We start from the raw sequence: 27,923 nt of genomic DNA, 5'->3' as shown, positions 1-27,923 counted from the left end.
TTGTATTGGACCCACAAGGCGTTTCCCCTTCATTTTATTAAGATAACTCGCACGTGTTTATCTCATTTTCCCGTGCGTTTAACATAGCAACAGTAACTATGGAGCGGTCTTTCTTGTCGTCGACTGGTGGTACAATGAAAAAAATCGGCCAGTTTATAAACACTGTCTAAGCATGACCTCTAAATTTAGTGCATGAACAGTTAGTTAGACACTGAAAACAAAACAAAAATTCTTCAAGCACGAAACAAAACACAAGAGAAAAACGCCCTTACTCCCTCTCATCCGTCTGGAAAAAAGACAGTAGCTTTCTATAGTCTTTTCTGAATAATATAAGCGTCAATATCTGATGTAGGACTCCTAAACCATCGAATACCGCTGCTTAAAGCCTTGTTTATATTGTTGCTATCAATCTTATTACGTTTTTGGTTAAGGATAGAAAAAACAAAACTTGAATTTCAATTGATTCAAAACCGATTTTTTTTGTACATATATTTCAAATTAGACGGGGAAAAAGCTAAAATCAAAGGACGAAAATCTGTAATATTTTGTGACCTCGCTCTTTCCTGAAGCAAGTAAACTTCCAAAAATGAATCAAAAACTAAATTCCCAATCTCTAACGTCATGTTATCACTAAGAAACAATTACCTCATTAGAACTGACCAATCACCATCCAGTACCTGTTGATCCCGGCTCCTCCATCTCATTAATATTCATGAGTGAGATCGCCCTTCCTGTTAATAGCCAATCAGAGCCAAGATCTCGTGATCGCTCATCGGAAGTAGCGAGAACGGGATGGTCTATCGTTGATCGTAGAGCTTCCAAGTTTTTTTGGGACATTCTTTAAACAGAATGAAAATATTTTTAGGGTTTCTAGCCCTAGGGATCTTGGTCGCTTTTGTATCGGCAAAGCCTTCGATAAGTAAGTATTTTATTATTTTTTCCTCTATTGTATTTTTTCGACCAAGCTGAGCGAACCCATCCGAGAGATGTCACTAACTTATGCTTGCCAATGACATAATCTTTCCTATAAACTGCAACAAAATCTCTTCATAAATTTTCTTCATTTCATTCTTACGATAAGAAAGATCCAAATTCATTATCATTAAATATATATGAATTTCTCGTGGTTTTTAGTTCCAAATTTAAAAATCCGCTGGAAAAAGTTGAAGTTTGCTTATCGATTTTAGTTCATTGAGCTACCTGTTGCTTTCTGGGTTGAATGAGCAAACTTCATATCTTGAGTCCGTAGCGAGAGAAAACATATAAACGCGTGCAAATACATAAATATGCAAACTTAATTTCAATGATAGAAAATAATTTGTGTTTCTAGTAAATTCGTATATTGGCGTGTATTTTACTCCCATGTTTATGTTTGATTTGTTTTATGTTTTGCTTCGTTTTCTTTTGGTGTTCACGAAAAACGCTTCACCTCCAAATCTATAGCGAAACCAAAACAGCTATCTAGTATCCCTTCTCCGAACTCGAATAATTCTTATGATTTAGTATATTCAAGATTCTAGCCATAGAATTAACTATTTTCCGATGCCTACATAGGTCTTTCAAGCCACTAATTTTAAATGCCGATAGTTGCCTCGCAAACTCAGTTGCATAGTAAATTTTACTATATTTAATTCGTAATAACTAATAGCAGTTTTTATCTTGTCTGATATTAAATGCTTTTTCTTATAATTTTACTTTCAATTGCATAAAATTATATTTTTGTTATTGGTACATTCCTTTCACATTTGTACATCGTTTGTTTTTGGTCCAAAACATTTTAATCTCTAAATAAATGAGAATCAAAAACAATAGAAGTGCATGAAAATTAAATATAACATTTATCGGAATCTTTCAAAATTGAAGATATCATTTAGTCCGCTTTAAAAAAAAATAAAATAGAAAACAGTTCATGCTATAACTTTGTGTTTTTTTGTTGGAACATTTGGAATTGTGATTTCAAAGGCGAGAAGCTATCACGGAACGATTACTCAAGGCGATTTGTTTGTGTTTCAATATAGAATTTATTTTTAAACCATAAAATTATCTCATGAACTGGTTGAAATTTTGAAAAGGAAATGAAATTTGAATTTATCTTTTTATTAAGAAGTAAATAAAATAACCGAAAATGAATGAATTAAAGAAGCTTTTATGGGTTTTTGATTATTATATTTCCACTTTGGTGTTGCTTAGAATAAATATTTTCGCTTTAGGAGATAAGTTTGCCATATTTCGTATTTTATACGTCGTAACACTATTTGTAACAACTATTCATGTATGCAGCTTAAAATCTGTCTCAAAAAGCATTCAAAAATGTTAAATGAAAAGCTAATAAGGAATTAGGCAGTATAGATTTTTTTAACTATGAAAATCAGGTTTTGAAAAACGAGAGATGAAGAAGATGATAATGCTAATGATGAAGAAGAGTGTTGATAGAAAATAGTGATAGAATAATTGGACATTTTTGGTGAGGAATACATGCTCGTTGCAAGAATACTTAACGTCAAGATGAGTAACAACAAGGATGAAGAAAATGATAATGATAAGAAGAAGAAAACTGAAGATGAATAAGAAATTTTAAGAAGGAGAAGAGGAAGAAATAACTGTTGATTTAGCGATAATAGTAAACACGAAGAAGAAGATCAGGGAAAAAATAATAATTTATTCTCATCAGTGAGTGCGAAAGGAGATATTGAGGTTATCCCTATCGTGAATATCTCCTAGGATCGAATTAGAATTTAGTAGTTGGTTTTCGAGGAGAGAGGAAAACCCGGAAAACCCTCGAAGCATAGGAGAGAACCGACAAACAACTCAACTCACATACAACACCGAGCTCGTGGGAACTCCAACCCGGCTCGCATTGGTGTGAGGCGCGCGCTCTCACCGCTACGCCACCCATGCTTCCCAAGAAGAAGAAGAAGAAGAAGAAGAAGAAGAAGACTATCAAAGAACAAGAACACGAAGCACTTTATACAGATTAAACAGATTATAGCCAAATATCCAACTATCGGTCTATCATCAATGATGCGTTATGATTGAATGACCTAGCTAGGCTATAAGTTATAGCCTACTAGTAACGTCTCGAAAAGTGCGGGCTTTGAAAACCAAAACACTAAATTTAACTTTAATTCAACACTTGTTTGCATTTACATATTTGACCGACCAGGTGGATTTGACTAAAACATAATTCCTCTAGCTAATTGCAAATTTATAATTATTCTTTATTACTACTGATTCACGTTCCATTTGGTTCGCCTTAGGGAAAGAATCGGCTTACTCCAGTGACTCCGACAGGACCCTTATTCGAGTTCTTCGTTCGGACTTGGAAAATGAGGAGCCAGTTGAACATCACAAGAAAAACAATAATAAGAAGAGATCAACGGAGGGTAAGGCTCAGATCAAACCTCGAACTTCATATGAGCCGAACCTAATTGAAACAATGGATAACAAGGCGGTCTTCTTTGACGTCATTTGGTTCGGCTCATCTGAAGTTCGATGTTTGACCTTACTCTAAGGCTCAGGTCAAGTGTCGAACTTCACATGAGCCGAACCTAATTGAAACAATGGATATCAAGGCGGTCTTCTTTGATGTTCTAGGTTCGGCTCATGTGAAGTTCGACGTTTGACCTATTAAGCACCAGGAAACGAGCCCACCTTTCCATTGATAATCACGATATATTTCATGTTTATTTTTTTAATTACAGAGAATTTAAAGAGATCAAGAAGAGCCCATGAGGAAGGTAACATAGACCATTTAGGCGCAAGTGTCGTTGACGAGGGTTTTTTGTTAATTGAACAACGTTTATGCTTTTTTACATACATGTCATCTTCCATTCAGTTGTTATTGCCGCTGTTCAGGCTGTTGCTGTCGTCGTCGATGATGTTGTTTCTGCTGCTGTTGGTGTTGCTATTGCTCTTGCTGCTGTTAAACATTGCTATGTCTGCTGTTGCTGTTGCTTCTGTTGCTGTTGATTCTGTTGCTGTTGCAACTCTTGCTGTTACTGTTTCTGTTGCTGTTGCTTCTATTGCTGTTGCTTCTGTTGCGGTTGCAACTCTTGCTGTTAGTTCTGTTTCTGTTGCTGTTGCTTCTATTGCTGTTGCTTCTGTAGCTGTTGCTTCTGTAGCTGTTGCTTCTGTAGCTGTTGCTTCTGTAACTGTTGCTTCTGTTGCTGTTGCTTCTGTTGCTGTTGCTTCTGTTGCTGTTGCTTCTGTTGCTGTTGCTTCTGTTGCTGTTGCTTCTGTTGCTGTTGCTGTTGCTTCTGTAGCTGTTGCTTCTGTAACTGTTGCTTCTGTAGCTGTTGCTTCTGTAACTGTTGCTTCTGTTGCTGTTGCTTCTTTTGCTATGGATTCTGTTGCTGTTGCTTCTGTTGCTGTTTCTGTTGCTTCTGTTGCTGTTGCTTCTATTGCTATTACATCTGTTGCTGTTTCTGTTGCTTCTGTTGCTATTGATGCTGTTGATGTTAAACTTGATGTGTTAATGTCGTTGCTGTTGTTGTTACTGCTGTTTTTGCTGCTGCTGTTGTTTTTCGTATGTTGATGCTACAGTTAATGTTGTTACTGTTCTCATTGCCATCACCCCCAAGTTAATAAGTCTATTTACTTTCCCAGATGAGTTCTTCCAGGCTCTTCTCTCAAGATCTGCTAACACAAAGAATGGTAAGAAAATAATGAACCACGGGTTTTTGCCTTCCGTCAATCAATTGCCCTATTTCATAATGACGTCACAGTTTGTTTACATAGGATAAAATGATAGAAGTTTAGGTTAAATTTAAGCTTAATTCTCTTCTTTCGAGATATTTAGCGTAATATTTAGTTGTTCTTGCCTTCAACAGCTCATAAACCAAATTTCATTGTGATTTAAGATGTGTTGTTGTCATCCCATCCCCCTCCAGTGACCATGTTCCCTATAGCGTTAAAACAATAGTTTGTTTTGATGTGACGTCATTATAAAATAGGGCAATTGATACTTGTTCATGTCTTTGGCCAAAAACCCAGAGGTATCGAATTAGGGACAGTTTCCTTCATTTAAGAGTATGGTTCTGAAAGCTTCAGGAGGACATTAAACCTGTGACTTAATGACCATAGCACCCGAATGAAATATAATGTGCCCACGTTGTTGCCCTGAGTGTTCAGTCTCTGCCTAGAATTGGCATACTTTTCTCAAAAGGTTGACAAGAATCGAACTTATCTTATTTCCTTTCTTTTTGTCGCAGAGCAAAAGAGATCATTTGATGATAATGGAGCCGATAATAAAGGTAAGTACTGATGACACTGCTGCTTCTGGTGGTATGGAACTTTGCTTGAGTGAACACGAAACAGTTGTACACAAGATAGCGGGGTTGGACTTGATAAGAAATCATTGTTTCTTGGTCACTGAAGTGAAGTAAGGAAATGTCTTTTGCTACAAGTAGAGGCTGAGCTTGATAAAATACAGTAAATGTATGAATACATCAAGTCTATCCTCAACTTGGAGCCAGTGTTTCCTGGTCACTGAATTGAATTCAAGAAAGGTCTAATGCTGCAAGTAGAGGCTGAGCTTGATAAAATACAGTAAATGTATGAATACATCAAGTCTATCCTCAGCTTGGAACCATTGTTTCCTGGTCATTGACGTGAATTCAAGAAAGGTCTTTTGCTCTTTGGTGTTGATCTTATAAAAGACGTGTTGTTGCAGGGTATATCATTCGTGACGATTGGAAGGGGGATTCCAAGATATCTGATGCGGACAGGGCAGGTAACGAACGACATATACAACGGCAACTATAAACACTAACAATGACGTAAGACCCACATCCCGACTACGGCTCCCTGGGTTACCATGGTGATTATGTCAATCTCCGGGGTCTATTCCCCAGGGCCCGGTTGACATATCCAGTGGATAAGTCGATGCTGTTATATAATCAGTTTATCCACTGGATAAGATTTATCCGTCAGATAGCGCTATTCACCCTTCATACAACCGGGCCCAGCCCAATAGAGGTTTTACATCATCATCTGACGGCAGCCATGTTAGATGACAGGAACAAGCAATCGTTTTACATAAGAAAGATTTCAATTCCCATGATATGTAAAAAAATTGATATCTGACGTCATAGCCGCCATTTTGCTGATCTTTGACAAAATATTTGGTCTTGGTGTCTTTTGTAATGTTAATAGCAGCCACGTAATTTGTCTTTTTATTCTCATGAAGAGGGATGCATCGCAGGCCACCAATTGTGACCTAGACTTGACCACGCTATGATTTATTTACAGAATTAGAGAATCTATTCAGCGCCATCAATGCTCCTGAAGAAACAAAACCCAAGGTCCAAGAAACAAGAAGCATTAAAGATCACGACGTAAGAAAAAGAATAAGTCACGTGATTATATACAAATACCGATGTGACACATGACTAAAGACTAATCTGCACAGGCCTAACCTTGCTTAAGGGCAAATTATTTGCAAAAGTCAACTGTGTAATGTAAAGAATGTGCAAGTTGAACAATACCAATGTTTTTTAAATCCCACAGACTTTTTACGGTATTTGTGAATACCGGACTTATAAACGAGGCTAAGTCTGTGCAAATGAGTCTGTGGTTTTCAAAGAGACCGGTATGCATCGAATGCGAAAGAGGAACTATTAGAACTAACATTCATAAAACGCCATTCTCTTACAAGTTGACGATGCAATGATGCTAATAATCTTTTCCAGCTGAGTTGACCTTCGGAACTAACTCAAGCTCAACCAATTAGAATTGAGAATTCGGCCTGTTATTTTTATTAGCATTTCCCATTATTCTGCGTGCCACTCACTGACAAAACAATGAAAAAAATAACGGTACAGAAGAAACAAAACTTTTATTCCTTCATACAAAAGTGTTATGTAAAAGCAAGAAATTGCTCTATAAAACGTGTCGTTTCTGCTCAGCCATTTTCTATGTCCATATATGGAAACTACTTACCATATTTGGAGTTTAAGGTACGTTTGTATCACAAAAAATACCATTTTTTTGAGGTAAATTTTATCCAAACTTACAGAAATTCGAGTGAAAACACATTTCTACGTCGGCCAATTTGTTTTTTGTCCAAGAAAAGACTGGAGAAGAGACACAGGGTGACCGTTGTTTGATAGGCTGTTTACCACAGGAAGCCCGCGAAAGCGACACTGATTGTTTGATATGGACCAAAAAAAGTTGAATAGTTAATAATTCCTTTCGGGGGAAACGAGCAACTCAGCTGGTTCATAGAGGGTTAGTATATCTCGTATCAATATTGGGTTCATGCTGTGTCTGTAAAGTCGAAAGAAGAACTCTAGAACTCTGAATCCAATTATTTATTTAGCCAACAACATGGCGGAGAGCTACACGAGGTTCAATCTCTAACATACTACTGCGCATGCGCTCAGGTTACATGATGATTAATATTCATAAGACATAACAGTTCATTTCCGCCATTTTGATGCACTTTTACTCGGACAAACACTACTACCGACTACTGCAACTCACCTGGCTGATATGTTTATTTTTACGGAGGGAGAAAAGCCAGAGAACCTGGCGAAAAGCCCTCGAAGAACAGGAGAGAACCAACAATCACTGACTTTACTCACATACGACTCAGAGCTTGAGCAATAAATCTTAATATCTTTATCTTTAGAAGTAGCAATATGCTATAAATTGTTTCAAAAATTTCTTAAAATCAATGAAAGCCTTTTTGATTTATTTTCATAATTAGGAAAAGATGTACGACTTCGTCCAATGGCTGGTTAGCCAATCAGTGAGTATTTGAACTCTTTATTTTATGTCGTCTTGTTAAAGTAGTGTGGATCCACGGGGTGTAGCCGATGACAGTGTGATGACGAAATTTATCGTCAATAAAAGAACAGACATATAAAATACATACTAATGTCTATTTGTTTTTTAAAATAATAAAAACGATTGAAAACTTCTCATTTTTATTGATCGAATCAAAAAACGGAAAGAGTGCGCGCTCGTTGGTGTCGGCTTTATCTGTCTGTCCTCTTATTGATGATAAGAAACAACCAATCATCGCGCGAGAAATTTGTAAGTTATTCTTTGTAAAAATATGTATCGCAAACATTGATAGGAGCTTCTCTTCTTTTTAAAGCCATCTAAGTTCACCAAATCTCTTTCGCGCATCGTGGACTTGGAAACTTCGCTCTCCAACATGATCTATAACAGTAAGTAAAAAAACACGGGATTGCATTCATGAGTCATGTACCTTTAAACAATCAGAAACAACAACAATTTACCATTTACTGCGATTCCCAGTCACACGCGACCAACTAGACCTTCATCACAAACAAAAAATTGAGTTTGGGTGGACGTCAATCAAAAGGGTTCCTATCGTTTTTATTGGTTTCTACACCAGGGCTGGCGTTAATACTCACGTGCGCACGTGCAAAAACCGTTGCTCTTATCTCATGCTGAGAATTTCTCACTCTGGATATATTTTCTCAAAAATTTCACAGGATTCCGGCTCCGAATCTCAATGGCTTGACTGCAAAGTTATCGGTATTGACTATGATTTAATCTTCTTTAAGATCAGATAAGTCAATACCTTTAGCTTTGCGTTTGAAATTCGGAGTCGGAATCCTTAGACATGTTAAGAAACCCTTTTGATTGACGTCCACCAAAACTCAATTTTTCGTTTGTGATTTTGGTTTCAGTTGGTCACGTGTGAGTGGGGATTGCAGTAAAAAATCCATTAAGGGTCCAACCAATAATTGGAAAAAAAAGAGAAATAATGACATTATAGAGGCTGTAGGAAAAGTCCTAAAAAGTAAAAGGTTCTTAGTTTAATAGTCAGGGGAGCCAGGCTCTCCGCTCGAACGTGAGGGCTTGGAGAAAGGTCCACTTAAGGAAATGAATCGGGGGCGGGGGGACTGGGGGAGAGAAAATGAAAAGGGCATAAAATGGAAAAAGAATGGGATAAAGACGAAGAGAATCAAGCTTAACTAATCAAGAAATCTATTCTCATAACACATAATTATTCTATCTATATTAATTCATATTAATGATTTCTAATGGATAATTCTATTAACTTTAACATTAGGTGATTTCGTGAACAAGCTCAAAGGTTAGCATTTTTCACGAAATTTTGTGATTTGTTTTGTATTCTATAAAGATGCAGTGAGAGAATGATAATATTGTCATTAAGCTATGAACCAGATCTGTTTAAAAGTTGCACTAAAAAGTAAAGACAAAGATAAGGAGCGTGAAGGGAGGATAAGAAAGTAGGAAAGGATGAGAAAATAATATAAATAAATAAAACGAAAAAGGGAAGAGGAGAGAATAGAAAAGAAAAGAAAAGAAAGCAGAGCAGAGCAGAGCAGAGCAGAGCAGAGCAGAGCAGAGCAGAGCAGAGCAGAGCAGAGCAGAGCAGAGCAGAGCAGAGGAAAGAAATGGAAAGGAAAGGAAAGAAATAAAAAAAAAAAAAAAAAGAAAAAGAAAGAAAAGTAAAGTAAAGTAAAAGGAATTGAAAGAGAAGGGAAGGATGGAAAGTAAAAAGAACTGTTTTCTTTTTCATTAAAATGAATCTAATGCTAACCATACTTATTACTAATTAACTAATATTATCTAAATATTTTCTCTTTAAACATAAAGCTCAGAAAGCTGCAATGTTATCAGGTGAGATGTCGGCTTTAAAAAAATCAAATTTTTCTTGTTCAACCCAAGTTTGTAGTCATGACGTCACACACAACAACCAATCAGCGAGCGAGGGCGCCATATTTAGCCTAATTAGCAATGGACGTTTATCACACGGCACCCATGTTTATTCTAATGAGAATAAAATCCTTGTTTCACCCGCATAATTTATTCTCAAGTACTTGCATGCTAGGCTACACGTAGTGGAATCTATTGTTCAATATCCCGCGGTTTGTATGATGACGTCATTTTACTACGACTGAAAATTTGCTTCGCGAATTTTCTTTCTTATTCAAATTTGTATTTCCTCATGAGAATAGTAAGACAATTGGTGCTAATTAACTGAACAAAAGAAAGTGTGCAAGGGAGTCTGGTAGTGGTAGTAAATGACGTTATGATGCAATTGACCTATTACAAACATGGCCGCCACGTAAAAAACCCACAAAAGGAGTCCCTTAGTAATTCGAGTAATCACTCTTGTAGTTATTTTATAATTTTTAAGCGAGAATTCTTTTGGTATTCAAGCAGTGAGCGCCAAAAACTATTTTCTTGAAGAGAGGCTGTTGTACAAGGTTAAAATCTTGTTACTCAGAAACTTTTACTTGTTTGGAAGTGGAGATGACCGATGAAAGTGGAATCAAAGTGTTAACCCAAAGCAAACATTTTATTCGAAAATGAGGTTTAAGCCTTCATTTGCTTATTTCCCATATATTTTCTATAAAAAAGCCTGACAATGCAACATTTTAAAACCAATGCAACAAAACATCTTTGTACAATTGAAAATACCGCTTCAAACAGGCATTTTATCATAGTACATCAGTTTCTAGCTGTTTAAAAGACGTTTTGAGTGTTAGCCCAAAACAAAAATTGGGATCAAAACTCATATGAAAGTCTAGTTTTTGGCGCTTTTTGCCATTATTTCTCATTATTGAAAAACATTTCCTCTTAATTGACAGATAGCGTTTCTCACAACTCTACTGCCAAGAATAAGTCGTCTGAAACCAAGGAACTGGACATGCCATTAGACGATAAGGCAGCTAAGGAAAAGTTCTGCAAAACAAGGTGCTACGACATCAACGTAGCCGGTATCAACTGCCGTATCATCTGCCATCCACCCCATATCGATACTACCGGGGGTTTACAAATGATGCACCAAATGCCGTATCAACCCTGCACCAATCCACAGTGTGGTATGGGAGCTGGGCAAACGCCTTGTAGCCCACCTGGATGCTATCCCGGAGGATATGGTCAAACTGCCGGGTACCCCGGTATGGCCGGGTATCCAGCCCCATATGGCGGGGTCGTCCCACCTCAGACTGTCTACAAGCCACACCCAGCGACGATGCACGCTCATGGTAGCCATCATAGTCATGGGAAACCTAAACTCAAGAAGCTCAAAAAGGGCAAAGCTGCCAAGGGTAAAAAGAAGAAGGGAGGCAAGAATGTCCACGATAAACACCCGGGTAAGTTACTCGGGCTTCCTGTAGAAAGTCCAAGATAAAAAAATTTTTCCCCTCTGTATCCATCACAAATCAACCGTTTTCGAATTAGTCAAAAACCGCTGTGTTCCTTGACCACACACTCATTTATACAGGGTTAGCCCCATTTCAGTGCTAAAGCAAAGAGTGCACAAATTTAATAATACGAACTCTTTGAAATTCCACGGACCTTTACTGGGATGTAATTCCATAAGAAATCAAGGTTAACCCTGTACGGCGAAAAATTCAATCTCGTACCCAGAACCTACGTTTCTTGTGGCTTGCGGCGAAGAACGAGGGATCTGGATCGGAATAATCCATTTTTTGGCGCATGCGCAATTTTCCGAAGTGAAAATTAGAAATCGGGAAGATATTTTTTTAATGTCTTGACAAATCATTAAAAGCGTGCGCTCTTATAACGGAAGTCCAATAAAGCCTGGTCTGAAAAAATGGGGAGAGCCCCTTGTTCTTCTCCGCTTGCCAGAAGAAACGCAGGCTCTGGGTACGAGATTGCAGAGAATTCTAAACTGGAGTATCGACAATTGGTATCAAGGGAGCATGCGCTTTGCGACTGAGTACACCATAACTGAGGCTCACAACATTCACGAATCCTAGATACATGAACATATCCATGATACATGAACAGTAGCTTATTGTTTAAAATGGTGTCTTGATTGAGCCCGTAAAAAATGCGTAGTCGTACATTTACCATATTTACCTTACCCAGCAAATGGACGGTATTTGAAATTGAGGGAGTGAAATAAATATGATTTATTTAGGTACAGTGATGTATCAACATCACGTGCCTACTACTTTCTAGAAAATAAGACAAACCTCTTTTTTAGCTTACACCTTTTATTAAGCTTACCACTGTATAGTCAACTCACGCCTTGCGGACACCCCGATGTTACGCGGACAACTCGCTATTACGGACTGGAGAAAAATCCCCGGCAAATATATTCACAAAGAAATGAGCGTCGGTACTTAATTCTCGCTATTGCGGACGCTAGCTATTTAATAGGGACACCAAGTGACGGTCCCGAGGGTGTCCGCTGTAACGAGAGTTGACTGTAAATCGATTGGGAAAAAGGAAGGGGGGTTGATGTCCCTCTACAGTTATTCCTGTTTCCTGCGTACGTTGATTTATTGTTGTGTTTTTTCCCCAGCACTTTCCAAACAGCACGATGATTCGTCGAATTCTACAGATTCTTCGTCGTCTGAGTCTACAGCAGCAGAAACACCGGACATACCATCAACTGAAGAAATAGACTCAGAATACGAATACGAGGGACCTGGTGCCGAGAACGAAGTCGATTATGAGCATCCTCACTGGATTCATCACCAGTCGTCATTTAAAGAAGGAATAGCTGGTAAGTGGTTTGCACTAGCGCGGTGAAAAAGTTTGCTTTCGACCCCAAAATTTAATTCAGTCATGCGGGATTCCTGTGGATTTGGCGGGGAAAAGGTACATTGACCCCTCTCTATATAGAGTCTTTGCACCATCACGTGATGGCAGCCATGACAGGGGCACAACAATAGAGTATTTTCCCCCTGGGAAACTGAATCCTTTCTAGTGTAAATCAGATTAGACCAGATTCAATTGTACCTGCCCCCAGTCATGGCTACCATCAAGTGATGGTGCAAAGCCTCTGTAATCAAGACCTCGCTAGACCCCTTGTTGTTTGTATAGGTTTAGTTAAAAATAGACCACTTTACCTTCGGCGTATATATATATTTTTAAGTTTATACCGCTTGTCATTCCCTAGAGCATCGTTTCTTTGTTTAACGGTTGCAAATGAGAAGGTACATGAATATCGATACAACTCAAAGTGAACGTATTCTCAAGGGAACGACACATGGCTTAAGATGGGAAAACATTGCGCTCAAATCGATTAAATAAGTCTATTATCTTTGATCTTAGGAACTGGTGGAGAAGAAGGGCTGGGAGGTGGTGGAGGAGGCGGAGGAGGAGGCGGAGGAGGAGGAGGTGGAGGTAATGTCGGACCTGGAGTTAACGTCAAATCTGGCAAAGGCAAACCTGCGTATGGTCCAGTGACACTGAATACCCTTGGTGCAACAGTACACATAACCCCAATGAGTTTCAGCTCCCCTGGAGGTCCCGTTATGAATCCCGCAGGGATCGGCATTGGGCCCCCTCAGCCTAACATGGCAATGGCACCACTCTTACCTCAAGTACCCCATTCTGGGTACCCTCAACAATCTGGGTACGCATTGCAACCTATCTATCCGCCAAAGCAAGATGAACCAAAGGACAAGGAGAAGGATATGGCTAAGGCCACTGGCCGCTCATTTAAACCAATGCCTAGCGACTGCTCGGATTATGCTACAGAGAGATGCCGAGTTTTCCTCGACTGGCCAACAGGTGAGGCTCAAAGAAACACACCCATATTAATCGACAACTAACGATCTTCTAAATCGTCTTGATTCAAAAAGGACCCAAGATTAAATAGATTACAAGGATTTGTTTGGAAACGTTTTCAAGACACTAAACTTTTGAAATAAAAATACTCCTCTTTTTCTTAGTGTCTGTTTCAGCCCCTGTTCGCGTTTTAAAGTGGTAAGGTCAGCTGACTTGATAGTACAAATGGTATATTGCGCGCGCAGGTTTAAGTATTATATTTTGTATCCTCATTTTTTATCATTCATAGACGAGAACAACGAAATCAAGGCTTCTCTGAGATTCAAGCAAAACTGGCACCCAGACTACCGCAACAAGAACTCAGCCAAGTACAAGATTTTTAAAGCTGAGATCGAGAAAGCAGTAAGTATTCTGATTGGCTAGGCTACCAGTGGTCTATTCTTAAAGTCCATTTGCTTCTGTCAAGGGGTATTCTAGATATACCTCTTTACCTTAGGCGTAATGTCTTCCATTTCAGACCATGTGTCATTCTCTTCAGTATAAGGTTCTTTGTTTGAGTTATTAAGTATTAATTAATTATTAATTAGTGCGCAAATATCAATTAAAAGAAATTTAGACTGCCGTCAATCAAATACGTTTACGTCATTTACACGCGTTTGGGTCGGGCCGGATAGGCCTGGTGAGTGTGGCTCGTAAACAATCGACAAGTTTTGGCGCCTTTTGAATCACACACGCGTGCAAATGCTGTCAACGTGTTTGCTTTACGGCAGTCTATTGCATAATGCACGTCGCGATATTTGTCTAGGGTGGCCGCGTAGCAATTCAAATGGCGGTAATCAGAGAAATTATAATAAGAAATGTGATAGCCTGAAGTGCAGACGCTAAAACCAAACAAAAATGGCGGCCATTATATCACATGCACCCCATGGCACTAACACATGTCTGTAACTTTCTTCAAGCTTTATGATGCTTACACACAAGATCCTAACTTCTCCAAGGCAACAGTCACAAGCTTCAGGTTAGTCATCTGACAGAAATATTCCTCGCCAGCGTAACATGGTCTCGAACGTGCTTCTCGCGCCAGCTTTTTGTCATGGGCGGATCCAGAACCAAAACTGAAGAATTAGATGCTTTTTTTATTGTTTTCCGTTGTGTTGACGGAAGAAACTCAATTAGCCCCCTCCCCCCTTGCCCCCCCCCCCCCCTCCTTAACTCAAATAGATACTCCTAACATTTTGGCTGGATCCGCCCTTGTTTATGCTCGCATTTCGGAATTTAGAACCTTTACGCACGTGTTGCTCACCACTCTGCTCACCACTCTCCAAACGGATCAGATCGCTGGTTCAAGTCCTACGGACGTCATTTCAATAGAGTTTGTTTGATCTGTTGTCCTCTACGTTGGCACGACGGTTTTCTCCGGTTTCTCCATTTTTCCTCCCTCCCCAAAGATCAATATTAATGCGTTGAGATTCGTTTGCATAAAACAATAAATGTAGTGGTAGTGAGTGTGGAATGAGGAGTGTGTCGTATACTCGAAATCAGCTTCTCACAAGGTGATCTCTGGAAATGCGGGCAAAGGATTGTTGTAGTTGATCAGGCGGTCCTACTCCCGTTGTTTATCAGCGAACAAAGAGCTATCATTTCACGATAAATTCAAAAGAAAAAAGAAAAAAAGAAAAGAAAAGAAAAGAAAAAGAAAATAACAATGCACCATTTGACCCATAGGTATTCGTTATTTAAAGTGCCTATCACCCTTCTGACGATATTCTCAGTATTGATTCTACATGGGGTAAGATGTTGAATAACCCGAAAAAATTACATAGTTTGAGTGCGGCATCTTGAAATTATGAAGGTTTTTTCATGTCATATGCTAATGCTGTGACGTATGAGGAGGCATTTATGGTTATTTGTTGTTCCTCGTAATTCGAAACACCGGCTTCTATGGGAAAACTAACTTGCAATCATTTCTATAAGAGTAATGGGGAACACAATGACGTATTTCAAATTTAATTTATCTGTACCAGTAGTGTTTTGTATATTAAATGATTACTCCTCATACGTCACAGCATTAGCATACGGCGTGGAAAAACCTTTATAATTTCAAGAAGCTGCACTCAAACTATGTAATTTTTTCGGGTTATTCAACATCTTACCCCATGTAGAATCAATACTGAGAATATTGTCAGAAGGGTGATAGGCACTTTAAGAATAGGTAGAATTTTAAATATATTGCTAGTCTATAACGTAGGTGGGGAAGGAAGCAGAAATTCAGAGCAATTTTTTCAGACTTCGGTCGCCATGTTTTTTCCGATGGACTTCCTGATCAGATATCGTCCTGCGCGATGATTGGCTGGTTTTTGATGGGCTGTCAAAACGAGATCACCTGGCACGAGGGGGACTCGGCAACGCATAAAAATAAAAATTTAAAACATTTATATGAATTTGTGTCTGAAAATAACTTTTTTTTTTTTAGCGAAGAGGATATGAAAACAGCAGCAAATTTCAAGCTGCAGTTCATCCAGGCTGAGAATGGCGCCCTCAGATATCTATCTCGTGCCATTTCCAACAACTATCTTCAGGCCATGCCAGTCTTCAGTTCTACCTTGTTAAGAAATGGTAAGTAAACCGTCGAGATTCTTTTTACGGTTCAGACTCTCTAACTGAAGCCACTTTTACACTATTAACCAATCATAATAAATGTTGACGGAAGACTAGAGCCAATCAGGAGTAAGGAGAATCAGTGGCATATTGACCTCAGCCAATCATATTGTTGGAACCACTTTTCTAACGTTTACCAATCTCAATCATTAGTAAAAATACACAGGTGATTATTGAAAATCTCGCGCGCTGATTGGTCGAGAAACTCACACTATCACACGATAATCATCTCGAGCGATAATCCAAAATGGCGGCCAGCCGCTCTGTTGCTGTTACCGGAAAATATGTGTCTTTATCTTCTTTTTTTTCTTTTTTTAAAAGAATCCCCTGTGTATTTACACTAAAACAATCATTTGCCTCAGCCTCAGTGAATATTGGGGAATATTTACCGAGACGCGAGTCCCGATATCCACTTCGCCTTGGGCGAATAATTGTCAAATGTTTACGGAAAGATAATTCAACAAATAGAACCGATCAGGAGTGATGAAAATCAGTATCATATTAAACTCAGCCAATCACATTGTTTCATTCCCACTTGAGCTGCTCGTCGGTTCTCTCCTGCGCTCCGAGTGTTTTACTTTGGGTTCTCAGATTCTCCTCTCTAAGTAAAAATCAAATCAAATACAAACATCTGGTTTGGGCCGGACCGTCTTATCAAATGTAAAATAAAGACATTGTGAAAATACTATACAGAACCGCAAGCAATATACTTTTTTTATTGCATATAGGGATGAAACATTTCCGTCGTCAGTTCGTCCCAAGGCAAAAAGAACTGGACAAGTTACCTTCAAAGGAGCCAAAGAAACAAGAGAAAACTGTTAAGAAACACAAAAGCAGTGGACTTTTGGATTCTGAATCGGAATGTAAGTGTTGCTATATATTATACATGATGTCCTCATGCTTGCCTGCTTGCCTGCTTGCATACACCTATTTCAATAAATGTTGTCATCGTCAAAGGCGATAGGCGCCAGGCCATTCCGACATGGAAATGGTTTCGTTGAATACAAACACCATTGAATCAGTCTCAACACTAAGGTCCATGTTCTTGACGAGAACAAGAAGCAGAAACACAAGTCATTTCAGCTATTCTTGGATCTTGGAATGACCTATCTCCTATCGCTTTTCGCCTATTACCTTTTTTTGAAATACTCAGCACCATTAAGGCATGGCTCTTTTGAGGAAGTGATGGAAAATCAGTTATTTATTCATATCTTTGACAGTTTACTATGAATCTTTCCCAAATTTGGCTCGTAGTAGTAATTCTTCAAGGCAAGCAATTACCGCATATCTGTTACCATGGAAACCAGGTCACGTGACCACAAGGCCGCCATCTTGGATTTTTTAAACAAATCGTTTGTAGTCGTATTGAAACTACTTCAAAAGTCCTGAAAATCCATATTCCTTTTTATATTTGCAATACCTATATGGATCTAATTGGATATCTTGGAAATTATATTAAGTTTAATTTTTAGAATATTTTTAATTTTTTGGAAAATACAGAAAATATTCTAAAAATTAAATTTAATATAATTTCCAAGATATCCGACTACAAACGATTTGTTTAAAAATCCAAGATGGCGGCCTTGTGGTCACGTGACTTAGTTTCCATGGTAACCAAGGCTCTAAGGTTCCTTCTTTTTACAAAAGACATTAACTTGCCAAGTTTGGGGAAGATTCGTAGAAAACTGGCTATGATATAGCCAAACAGATTTTCATCTGAGAGCCATGCCTTAATGATGCTGAGTAGGCATATATGTTTTTGAGCTTAAACAAGGGTCTTGTTCGACTTTGTGCATCTAAAAATTCATATTTAATCACGTTGGTAACTTTTTATTTCATTTCCATAGCTTACCAAGGCTGCTTTAGAGACAAAAAGCCAGAACGCGATCTCCCTGTCAGATTCTCCAAGTTCGCCATGACACCTGAGTGGTGCGTTGGTCGATGCAAGTTAGCCGGGTACAAGTTTGCAGGTCTTCAGTATGCCTATCTTTGCTTCTGCGGGAACAAGTACGGTAAATACGGCATGGTCGATGACAGCGAATGCAGCAGCAAATGTTACGGCGATAAATCAAGATTCTGCGGTTCTTTCTGGCATAGCTCTGTGTATTCCATTGGTAAGATACTTCCCATACCATAGAAAATACAGCACATGAAAGCCGATCTTGCTCTTCAGCTTGGGGGTAATGTTTTTCCATTTCAGACCACGTATCATTCTCATGGAAAAAAAAGCTTATTCGTTTGAATTGTATCCATATTCATGAGTCTTCTCATGCGCAATCGTTAAACAAAGAAATAATACTCTAGGAAATGACAAGTGGTATTAACACGCAAGCCATATATTTTATATTTATTTCGTGACTAAAGCAAAATTTTTATCACAACCCTTGGTTGGCATTTGTTTTCTTGCAGATGGTCAAAAACATGACGTCGCCGAGTTCAAGAATAACAAGGACGACGATGAAGACGAAGAAGATGACGGATCTGCGAAGGAAGACCCAGAAAAGAAGATAACTGGTGAGTTACGTTACGTGCATGTGACGTCATAGCCGCCATTTTCGTGGACTTTGACAAAACATTTGGTCTTGGTGTCTTTTGTCTTGTTAACGAACATAGTAGACAAACATCGTTTGACATTTCATTCTCATGGGGAAGGAAATGCACGCTATCAATTTTAATTTTTTTAGAGGAAAGAAAGATGAAAACTAAGGTTTTCTAACATAAAGTGCAGGACGCGGTGGGCTTTCTGTGTAGGATAATCTTAGGGATAGTTTCTGTGACTTGAAATACATAGCTTTTGGTAAGAAATGGAATATTTCTAACATTTATTTTTCTTTTGTTTTTAATTTTCAGATGAAGGTCATGGTAAGTTGGTCTGTTTTTTTCTTCCTTTATTTAAATTATTTCTTTATTTTGTATATTCTCTCTGTCCCTCCTTTTTTCCCTTTTTCCTGCCTTCCGTACTTCCTTCCTTCCCTTCTTCCTCCATTTCCTACAACCTTCCTTCCTCCTTCCTTCCTCCTTCCTTCCTCCTTCCTTCCTCCTTCCTTCCTTCCTCCTTCCTTCCTCCTTCCTTCCCCCTTCCTTCCTCCTTCCTTCCTCCCTTCCTTTCCTACTACCTTACCTTCCTTCTCCTTCCTTCCTTCCTTCCTCCCTTCCTTCCTCGCTTCCTTCCTTCCTTCCTCCCTTCCTTTCTTCCTCCCTTCCTTCCTTCCTTCCTTCCTTCCTTCCTTTCTTCCTTCCTTCCTTCTTCCTTCCTTCCTTCTTCCTTCCTTCCTTCCTTCCCTGCCTTCCTTCCTTCCTTCTTTTCTACCAACTTTCCTTTGTCCTTTTCTATCTCCTTCCTTCCTGGAATCCAGGGTAAACTGCACCGAAAATAATTTCAAATCTGCTTTCTTTCAGTCGAAGTTGCAACTCATCTCATGAAAGGTAATCATAAATTAAAGGACACCCATCTCCATCCCCCACAAAATGCTCATGGTCCTTATGTATTACTGTTGTTTCTTATTCTTTTTTCACTGCGAATTATTTTTTCTGAGCTATTTTCTAAACGTATTTTCCCCCTCTTTTTTCAAGCTGCTGAAGCCGCCTTGAAAGGTAAGAGGAAAATAACACAATGCAAAAGAAAGAAATAAGAAAGAAAAGAAAGAAGGAAGGAATGAGAGAGAAAGAAAGGACTTTTTTGCTGCACGAGTTTTTATTAAAACTAAAAAAAACATGTTTATTTTTCTTATTACAGCTGCCAAGAAACTATTACCTCGTAAGTATTTATTTAACAGTTCCATCCATCCATTTATTCATTTCTCTATCCATCTATTCATTCATTCATCCATCTATTAATTCACCCATCCATCCATCTATTAATATTAATGAGGATCTTTATATATCATCCATCCTATCATCCATCCATCTATTTATTCATACATTAATTCATTTATTCATTCATCCATCTATTTATTCATTCATTCATTCATTTTTTTATTCATTCACCCATCCATTCATTTATACATTCATTCATCCATCTATCTATTTATTCGTTTGTTCATCTATCCATCCATCCATCCATCTATTCATTCATTCATTCTTCCATACATCTATTTATTCATTCATCCATCCATTTATTCATTAATCCACCCATTCATTCGTCTATCTTCCCATTTATTCAACATTCCACCCCAACTATCCATCCATTCCTTTATCCTTTAGTGTTAAGTCGTTTAGATGTTATAATGTTGTTTCAATCTCCAGAGGGAAAGAAAGAAAAACGCATGGCGGAAACAGAATTGGAGCAAGAGAAAGCTAAGGCCATCACAGCTTTAGGAGGTATGTTTCTTTCCCTTTTAACCAACCAACCAACCCACCGACCAACCAACCAATTAACCCACCAACCCACCCACCCACCAACCCACCCACCCGACCGACCGACCGACCGACCGACCGACCGACAGACCGACCGACCGACCGACCGACCGACCGACCCACCCACCCACCCACCAACCAACCAACCGACCAAACACCAAACCAACATAACACAAGCAATCACACACCGATCCATATACAAGTTAAAAACAAAGATACTTTAAATAAGATTTTCCTAATTTAAAATCAAATCAAATACATTTTTACAGCCTGTATACTCATAGTTGGAAAGTAAAAGGACAGACCAATGTTGAATGTTAATAAAGTATCGCTATTTAGATAACTTATTTTTCCTTAAACTTATACTAGCTGCACAAGACTTGATGGAATCCAACGAAAAAGAGTTACAGGTCAAGAAGCGCCAAGCTGATTTGAATGAAGGCCGCGATCTTCTGGTCTCTTATCTAGGCAACGTTGGTGGATATGACAGGCAGTATCGTGACGTAGAGAGTCAAGAAGAGGGGGCAGGTAAAACCAAACAACTTACGACTAATTTTATTTATTCAGCTTCGCCATAAACAACTACAAACATACAATAATGGAGACGAGTGAAAAACGTCTGCGTATGATCTGAATTCGTGTTCAAATTAGTCCAAACATATGTAAATTTGACTTTCAAACATGCCTAATAAATTGGACTTCACAAAAGGTCAAAACTTAGTGTCCATGCTTGAAACTTAAGGCTAATTCTTTCATATTGTGTTCGTTAATACAGTATCTTGGTCTGACAAAAGTATATTCTCGAACTTTTTTGTAAACTTTGAGAAAGCAAACATATATTTTCTCACTCAAACTCTTCAAAATTCTTTAAAAACGTGCTGAAATTCACGCATGAGAAAAGTTTTTCTTTAGTGTAGCAATAATGGATTATATAACAAAAATGGCTTACTTGCAGATTAAGTTAGATTAATCTAGGTTGTTAGGTTTTGCTAAGGGAGAAAAACAAGAAGACCAAGGTAGAGACCTAACAAACATTAGATACTGAGTCCAGGAATCAAACGATATACCCCCAGGGCGTGAGGCGAGTGGCATTTAACCCGTGAAATAAATATACTAGTCAACGTGTGATAGTCAAAAGACGCAAAAAAAAAAAGAAAAAAAAAAAAATGGAATTAGGATCTACTAAGTGTATTAGCTTCAGGCCAAACATCGAACTTCACATGAGCCGAACCTAATTGAAACAATGGATAACAAGGCGGTCTTCTTTGATGTTATTAGGTTCGACTTATGTGAAATTCGACGTTTGCCATAAACTAGCCTTAGTCTTATATCTATTTCACGGGTTTAAAAACTTCACTCTACCACTACACCTTCCTTGATTCCCATCATTAGCGATATAGAGCGTATAAACTATAAAAGAATAAGATTACAGTGCGAATCGAAAAACCTTGGGCACCTAGAAATATTTCACAAATGCTTAATCAGCCAATCAGAAGCGTTATTGTTATTATCCACGGTTTTTTGATTCGCACTGTGACGAATTCATTTGTCTCTTGAAGAAAATGAGCGCAAGTTCGAATACCGTCGAATGGTGATCGATGAGTCAGGAGATGGAGAATTCGTCGAGAAGGACGACAGCAAAACCAAAAAACGCCGCAAGCGAACAACCTCTACTATTGCTGGCGAGTCCAATGAAGCTAAGAAGAGAAGACGAAGGTAAAAAAACTATTACAATGCTCCTCAATAGCACGCGCCGAATCCTCGTCGCGGCGAAGTAGATTTTTGGGGGGCCTCTTTTGCGTCTTGTCGCACTGGCATGCGCAATTCGTACAATTTCGTTTGCGCTATTGAAAAGCGTTAGATTAAAGTTAGGGCTGGAGGAGAAATTGGGGGCCCTCAAATTTTTTTTAGTGGTACGTGCGGGGCTTTGAATGGTCAAAAGGAGGATTGGGAGAATTTTTTAAAAGATTGAAGGGGGTACCCGAAAAATATGAATGCTATTAGGTTGCTATTATTTCTTGCATCAAATACATTTTCTCTTCCAATCCCCCGCTCCCCCTCTGACTTAAATAATGACTGGTCCCTTAGAAAGAGTAATTTTTGGTATGGTGTAGGTCCGTGCTTGAAGAGGAACCCACGGGTAAAAAGATTGAGAAGAAACACAAATCACCTGTACCCGAGACTAAGTATCTTGAAGACACAAAACAAAAGGTGGTAACCGTACCGGAACCAAAGGTTGAGACAAAAACCGCTGACCAGACAAAGGTTGAGACAAAAACCGCTGACCAGCCAAAGGTTGAGGCAAAAACTGCTGTCAAGCAAGAGAAAAAGCCTGTGGTAGCCGATGTGCCAAAGACAACCCAAAAGGAAGAAAGTGTGGAGGAAAAGAAAGAAAACGACAAGAGTAACAAAGGTATGAAGGCGTTCCCGGTTAGGAATTTGGGCTGAGGAAGGCAAGATAATTACATAGAAGTGATAATGGACAACGATGGTTAAAATTAGCTTTCATTTACGGGAAGCATGATTCCATATCAATGATATAACCTACTAAGCCTCAAACGTTAGGGACCTAATGCTGCAAGACGGCAACGCGGGCGACAAAGTCGGCGAAATTGAGGCGCTTCACCCTTCTATTGTATTATTATTTGTGCCAAATATCTAATTTTGTCTCACAATGGCTGCCCCGAATCTATTTAATATCAGAACAATATTTTTTCTTGAAAAAGTACGAAAGAGCAGATCCGTTGACGAAGAAGAAGAAGGAGTGCAGTTGATAAGAACAAGACGTGAACTGACTGAAAAACCTGTGGAGGAGGAAAAGCAGAAAGAGAAAAGGACAAATAGGAAGAGAGATATCGAACAGGAGAAAGAAAAGACCAAGAAAGACAAGGTAGGCAAACTTTATTTTCAATTTAGTGTAACCTGAAACAACCTCGACTGGGCTGCAGCACAACACTCAAAACTTATGACTCAGTAGGACGAAGATATTTGGACAAGCTAAACGTTGGCGCGAATAACATACGAAATATACTCATACACAGAGCTGGTCACTTACACTAGTTTATGGTACTAGTATTATTTTTTTTACAAATTGTCACAGCCTCCATGTTGGATGAATGTAACAAAAGATTGGTCATTAGTCTCTTTTGTTATATCGTCCAACATGGCCACCGTGTCTTTTGTTATTTAATTCTCTTGGAAATGGTTGAAAACCATCAATATACGTTCAACTCTCGTTACATCGGACACACTCGGGACCGTCACAGCACTAGCGACAGTAATTTACGTTCATTTCTTTGTCAGTATTTTTCGTCGAGGATTTTGCTTCTGTCGAATATCTAATAGCGAGCTGTCAGTAAGATTGTGGTGTCCCCAAGGCGAGAGCTGACTATAATTTATTTTTTTTTAAAACCAAGTAACAAAAAAAATTAATCAAGAATAAATTAAAAATTACATTTTTTGAATGCCTGGTTTTTTTTTTTATAATCTTTTCTCTGATTTCAAAATTTTTGATTTTTATGATTGTTACTTGCAGCGTGATATCTGGTTGGATGATTCTAAAGTCGATAAAATGAAGAATCATATTAACCAAGGTGAGTTGAAGCAGAAAAAAGTCTTCTGATGCAAGAAAAATGTCTATCTGTTGTGTGTGAAGTTGTGGACATAATGTAACATTTTCCAGTTTGTACAATACCGCTGCGTTCCTTGGTCGCAAACTCAATAAACCTTTTCATAGTTTAAGAATCGATTCCACTGCGCATGCGATTTTATCCCGAATTTCTCACCTTCTTTTGTTTAATTAAGAACAAAAGAAGGTTTAGACAAAGGAAGGTAGAAATTCGGGATAAAATCGCATGCGCAGTGGAATCGATTCTTAAACTGTGAAAAGGCTTATTACTCAGGGTCAGCCTCGTATCAGTGTTTAAATATTCACAAATACCAACGGTAAAGTTAAGAGTGCACAACTTCAACAATACAAACACTTTGAAATTTGACGGACCTTGACTGGAACACGTGAATATTCTACGCGAAATCAAGGCTGAGCCTGATCTAGAGTGAATCTGTAATCAAGGAGCAAAGCGGTAATTAACGAATTCAAAAAATACGTCTATAAAACCCCTTGCATGTGACGTCAAAGCAGCTAAATTTGGAGAACGAATTTCAGTCTCTTGAGAATCAGAAACCTATTGTTATTGCCTCCAAACTCAGCTGCATTCCGACGTACTGCAAGGGGACTAATATAGTTAAGGTCGCACGGTGTAACTCGCAAAGATGGCTACGTCCGCACAGATTGTGTCAGCATCGTGCCCTATTAAGAATATTTCTCGACCAATCAGAGCGCGCGTAGCGAGGTGACTATATAATGCAGTCCTAACAAGGCTATCTTATTGTGTTAGGTATCAAGTCTTCCATGGCAATCATCCTGGATATCTTCAAAGAAAAGAAGACAATAGAGGCCTTCAGACAAGCAATTCTAAAGTTGAAGGAAGATGTTGCGGGGTTGCTCTCTGTTCCCGAGTACCAAAAGTCTGAAGTCAAGGCTAAAATCAGGGAAATTATCGACAAAAATCTACCTAAAGAAGCTAGTGGTAAGATATATAAAAAAAATTAAAGAAAACTAATTCTACCACGACATCTTATCTTATTCAAATTGCACCGTTCAAAAACACTGAACGGCGATTTTTCGTGCAACGCTGAAAAAAGTTAGGCCTAGGGCAAACGCCGAACTTTCCATGCACCGAACTTAATTACATCAAAGAATGCCGCCTCATTATCACCTGATATCCATTGTTTTTAATGAGTTCGGTGCATGGAAAGTTCGACGTTTGCCTTAGGCCTTAGCCATTTTAATCTGCAATGAATTGAAATCAGCTCAAAACATGGCAAACTTTTGCGAATGTAAAATGCTTGTTCCTTTATTCCCTTTGGCATTTTTAAAACCTAATAAAATTTATGGGAAAAAGCATTGCACGAAAAATCGTTGTTGCAAATCGTCTCGTGTAAAATCAGCTTTATGGGACATATTTCCAAGATGGCTTCTGTAATAGTCCAACAATGCATTGCAATGTCAACTCGACCCAGTCTTTCCTCAATCTCGGAATGGCTAATATTTACGACATACAACAATCAAACTCACATGCACAGTTTTACGGACGGAGGAAAACCCGGGGGAAACCCCTTTACTTTGGTATTTGTAAATATTCTGTCGTTAAAATGGCTAGCCATTAGTAAATGACTATCATTAGTTATGGGGAACATAAAAGAACCTGTTGAATTATTCGTGTAAGAGGGGATTGTCTCCCGGTTCAACAGCCTATCCCAATGTGGAGGCATAACACTAACATACTAATAAATCACTCATGATTGTAAGCTGCACGGCTGCTAATAGCGCGTTTAATATGCAGCCCGTAAAAGTCCTCCACTGCAATGTAAAACGCATTGAGACAATGTGATAATGGGCCATATAAGAACCTCATTGTTATTATTATTATTATTAAATGAGTCAGTAATCAAGAAGGGCAGCGGCATTGCACGAATTGGGAAAAAAGTCTTCTAATAGCCCTTATGCTGCTTAGTCAGTACCTATAAAGTACTAATCGAGTGTAAAACAAGGATAATATTCCCCTTCACAGTTTCCTTCGCCACCTTGAAAGGTAGCCGTACCTCTGCATTGGGGCGAGACGAACGGTGAGCTTGCAATGATAGACCTTTTTTAACACCTTGGACAATTATTCGCGTGTCTCTATCATTGCAAGCCCACCATTCGTCTCGCCCCAATGCAGAGGTACGGCTACCTTTCAAGATGGCGCAGGAACTGTTAAGGGAACTATTATAAACTGTATTTACTTATTTATTTTAAAGCAACTACTAAAACCGCCATTTTTCATCTAGCATTCATCAAGAAGCTTCGACATAAGATCGGGGATTACGGTGCCACACACGTAGTCGTTGCTCCCCAGGCCTCCGAGGCCGAGAAGGCCATCCTCGACCTTCCTGTCCTCAAAGAAGACGCCAAGAAAGCCAAGAAACATATTAGAAAACGAAGCGCTGAGCTAAGCGAAGAGATCAAGAAAGCAGCTTTTGACAGTCTGCCGAGTATCTTAAAAGAACACTTTAAAAGAAATACCAATGAGAAGTCCGCTGACAAAGAGAAACGCAGCCTCAACTCGCATTAATAAAATGCTAAGGGATTTTAGATGTTATAGTACGAGTACTTTAATATATAAGTACGATAGGGTGAATTGGATTCGATGCATGATTTTTTTTTTGAGATCTATAAAACGTTCCGTGGCTATTGGTTACGGTTACCACGGATTCGACTAACTCGTATACTGTTGCTATGGATACTAGGGATCAATATAGCATCTTTGAAGATAAGTTGAGTTTAGCTTATAAAAATCGATTTTTTTCTATAAAGGTTTGAAGGGGAGTGATCCCTATCCAAAAGCTAAGCTCTCTCATCTGTGTTGTTATTAGCAATTCCAAGTTTGATGGAAAAGACTGGGTCGAGTTTACATTGCAGTGCATTGTGGGGCTGTTTTAGGGGACATATTTCCAAGATGTCGTCTAGTTTCGTCCCCTAAAGCAGTCCCACAATGCACTGCAATGCAAACTCGACCCAGTCTTTTCCCTCCGCCTCGGAAGTGCTAATAGACCATTGTCACGTGGAAGCCATGTTAATTCGAGGCTACAAGAGGAAAATTCTTTTGATCCAGGCAACATGGCTGCCTTGTGAAAACGGTCCACACTATGACTGCTTGTTCAATTTGAATGAGATCTCTTGGATCTGTGACGTGTACGATGAAGTATCGAATCAACACTTTCAAAGCTACCAGGGTGAATCCTATTATAAATAGTAATAACTATTAATAACTATTAATACAAGAGCTGCCGTTATGTATACATCGCGGCTTTCGCGAAACAATTCAAGCTTTAAAAAGCTTTTTAAAATACAGGCTGCGGATGGTTTGGACAATCGGTTCTTTTTCGATAAGTAATCGACTTCTCGTCGACACTAATCGATATTTTATCGCCGGGAAGGGTTTCTTTCTAACAAAAATTATCAAGCGTGTGAGCTATAATATGTATATCAAGGCATTTAAAACCACGTGATAGTGGAAAATCACATGACCAGTTGGTTAACATTTGACATTAATTGAATAATTTAGCTATTTGCGTGCATTCTACTGCTTTATGAAATACCAGAAGACCTGAGTCGATGTCACGCGAGGCAACATGTCACGCGGTTTTGACACGTGGTCACGTGGTAGGCACCAAGGGTGTATTATAGCTTTTATCATATTTACATTAATTTTAAAAGATTAGATTTTCTCACTTGTAAAATACACGACTCAAACAAATATTCATTGAAAATAAACTGTTCATTTTTCTTTCCTTATATGGGTATT

The 27,923-nt window shown here is 38.7% G+C and overlaps 1 protein-coding gene across 1 annotated transcript; it reads left to right on the top strand.

Moving 5' to 3' along the window:
* Positions 1 to 764: 764 nt before the first annotated feature.
* On the top strand, positions 765 to 27,913 carry LOC116307204 (uncharacterized). Its single transcript, XM_031717358.2, has 32 exons — positions 765 to 919; positions 3,258 to 3,383; positions 3,702 to 3,737; positions 4,606 to 4,653; positions 5,211 to 5,252; positions 5,672 to 5,731; positions 6,250 to 6,335; positions 7,709 to 7,750; positions 8,102 to 8,174; positions 9,050 to 9,073; positions 9,601 to 9,624; positions 10,599 to 11,105; positions 12,287 to 12,490; positions 13,042 to 13,503; positions 13,790 to 13,902; positions 14,460 to 14,518; positions 15,974 to 16,116; positions 16,887 to 17,021; positions 18,006 to 18,272; positions 18,568 to 18,672; positions 19,009 to 19,020; positions 19,558 to 19,584; positions 19,732 to 19,752; positions 19,895 to 19,915; positions 20,404 to 20,478; positions 20,884 to 21,042; positions 22,074 to 22,230; positions 22,629 to 22,927; positions 23,241 to 23,404; positions 24,050 to 24,107; positions 24,912 to 25,103; positions 26,407 to 27,913. The coding sequence occupies exons 1-32, from the start codon at positions 850 to 852 to the stop codon at positions 26,688 to 26,690; spliced, it is 4,095 nt and encodes a 1,364-aa protein (XP_031573218.2). The 5' UTR covers positions 765 to 849; the 3' UTR covers positions 26,691 to 27,913.
* Positions 27,914 to 27,923: the final 10 nt, after the last annotated feature.

Source organism: Actinia tenebrosa, unplaced genomic scaffold (genome assembly GCF_029948245.1).
Source record: "Actinia tenebrosa isolate PJP-AT-01 unplaced genomic scaffold, QUT_ActTen_1.0 PGA_scaffold11__36_contigs__length_13525064, whole genome shotgun sequence".
Classification (NCBI taxonomy): domain Eukaryota; kingdom Metazoa; phylum Cnidaria; class Anthozoa; order Actiniaria; family Actiniidae; genus Actinia; species Actinia tenebrosa.
Note: the sequence above shows the minus strand (reverse complement) of the source record. Positions and strands in the feature narration are given on the sequence as shown.

What these genes read in the sequence shown, in the direction of transcription:
- LOC116307204 (XM_031717358.2), top strand. Translation starts at nt 850, where the DNA reads ATGAAAATATTTTTAGGGTTTCTAGCCCTAGGGATCTTGGTCGCTTTT. An exon ending in TTCTACCTTGTTAAGAAATG is followed by an intron (nt 16,117 to 16,886) that starts GTAAGTAAACCG and finishes TATTGCATATAG; the next exon opens with GGATGAAACATTTCCGTCGT. An exon ending in TGCTGAAGCCGCCTTGAAAG is followed by an intron (nt 19,753 to 19,894) that starts GTAAGAGGAAAA and finishes TTCTTATTACAG; the next exon opens with CTGCCAAGAAACTATTACCT.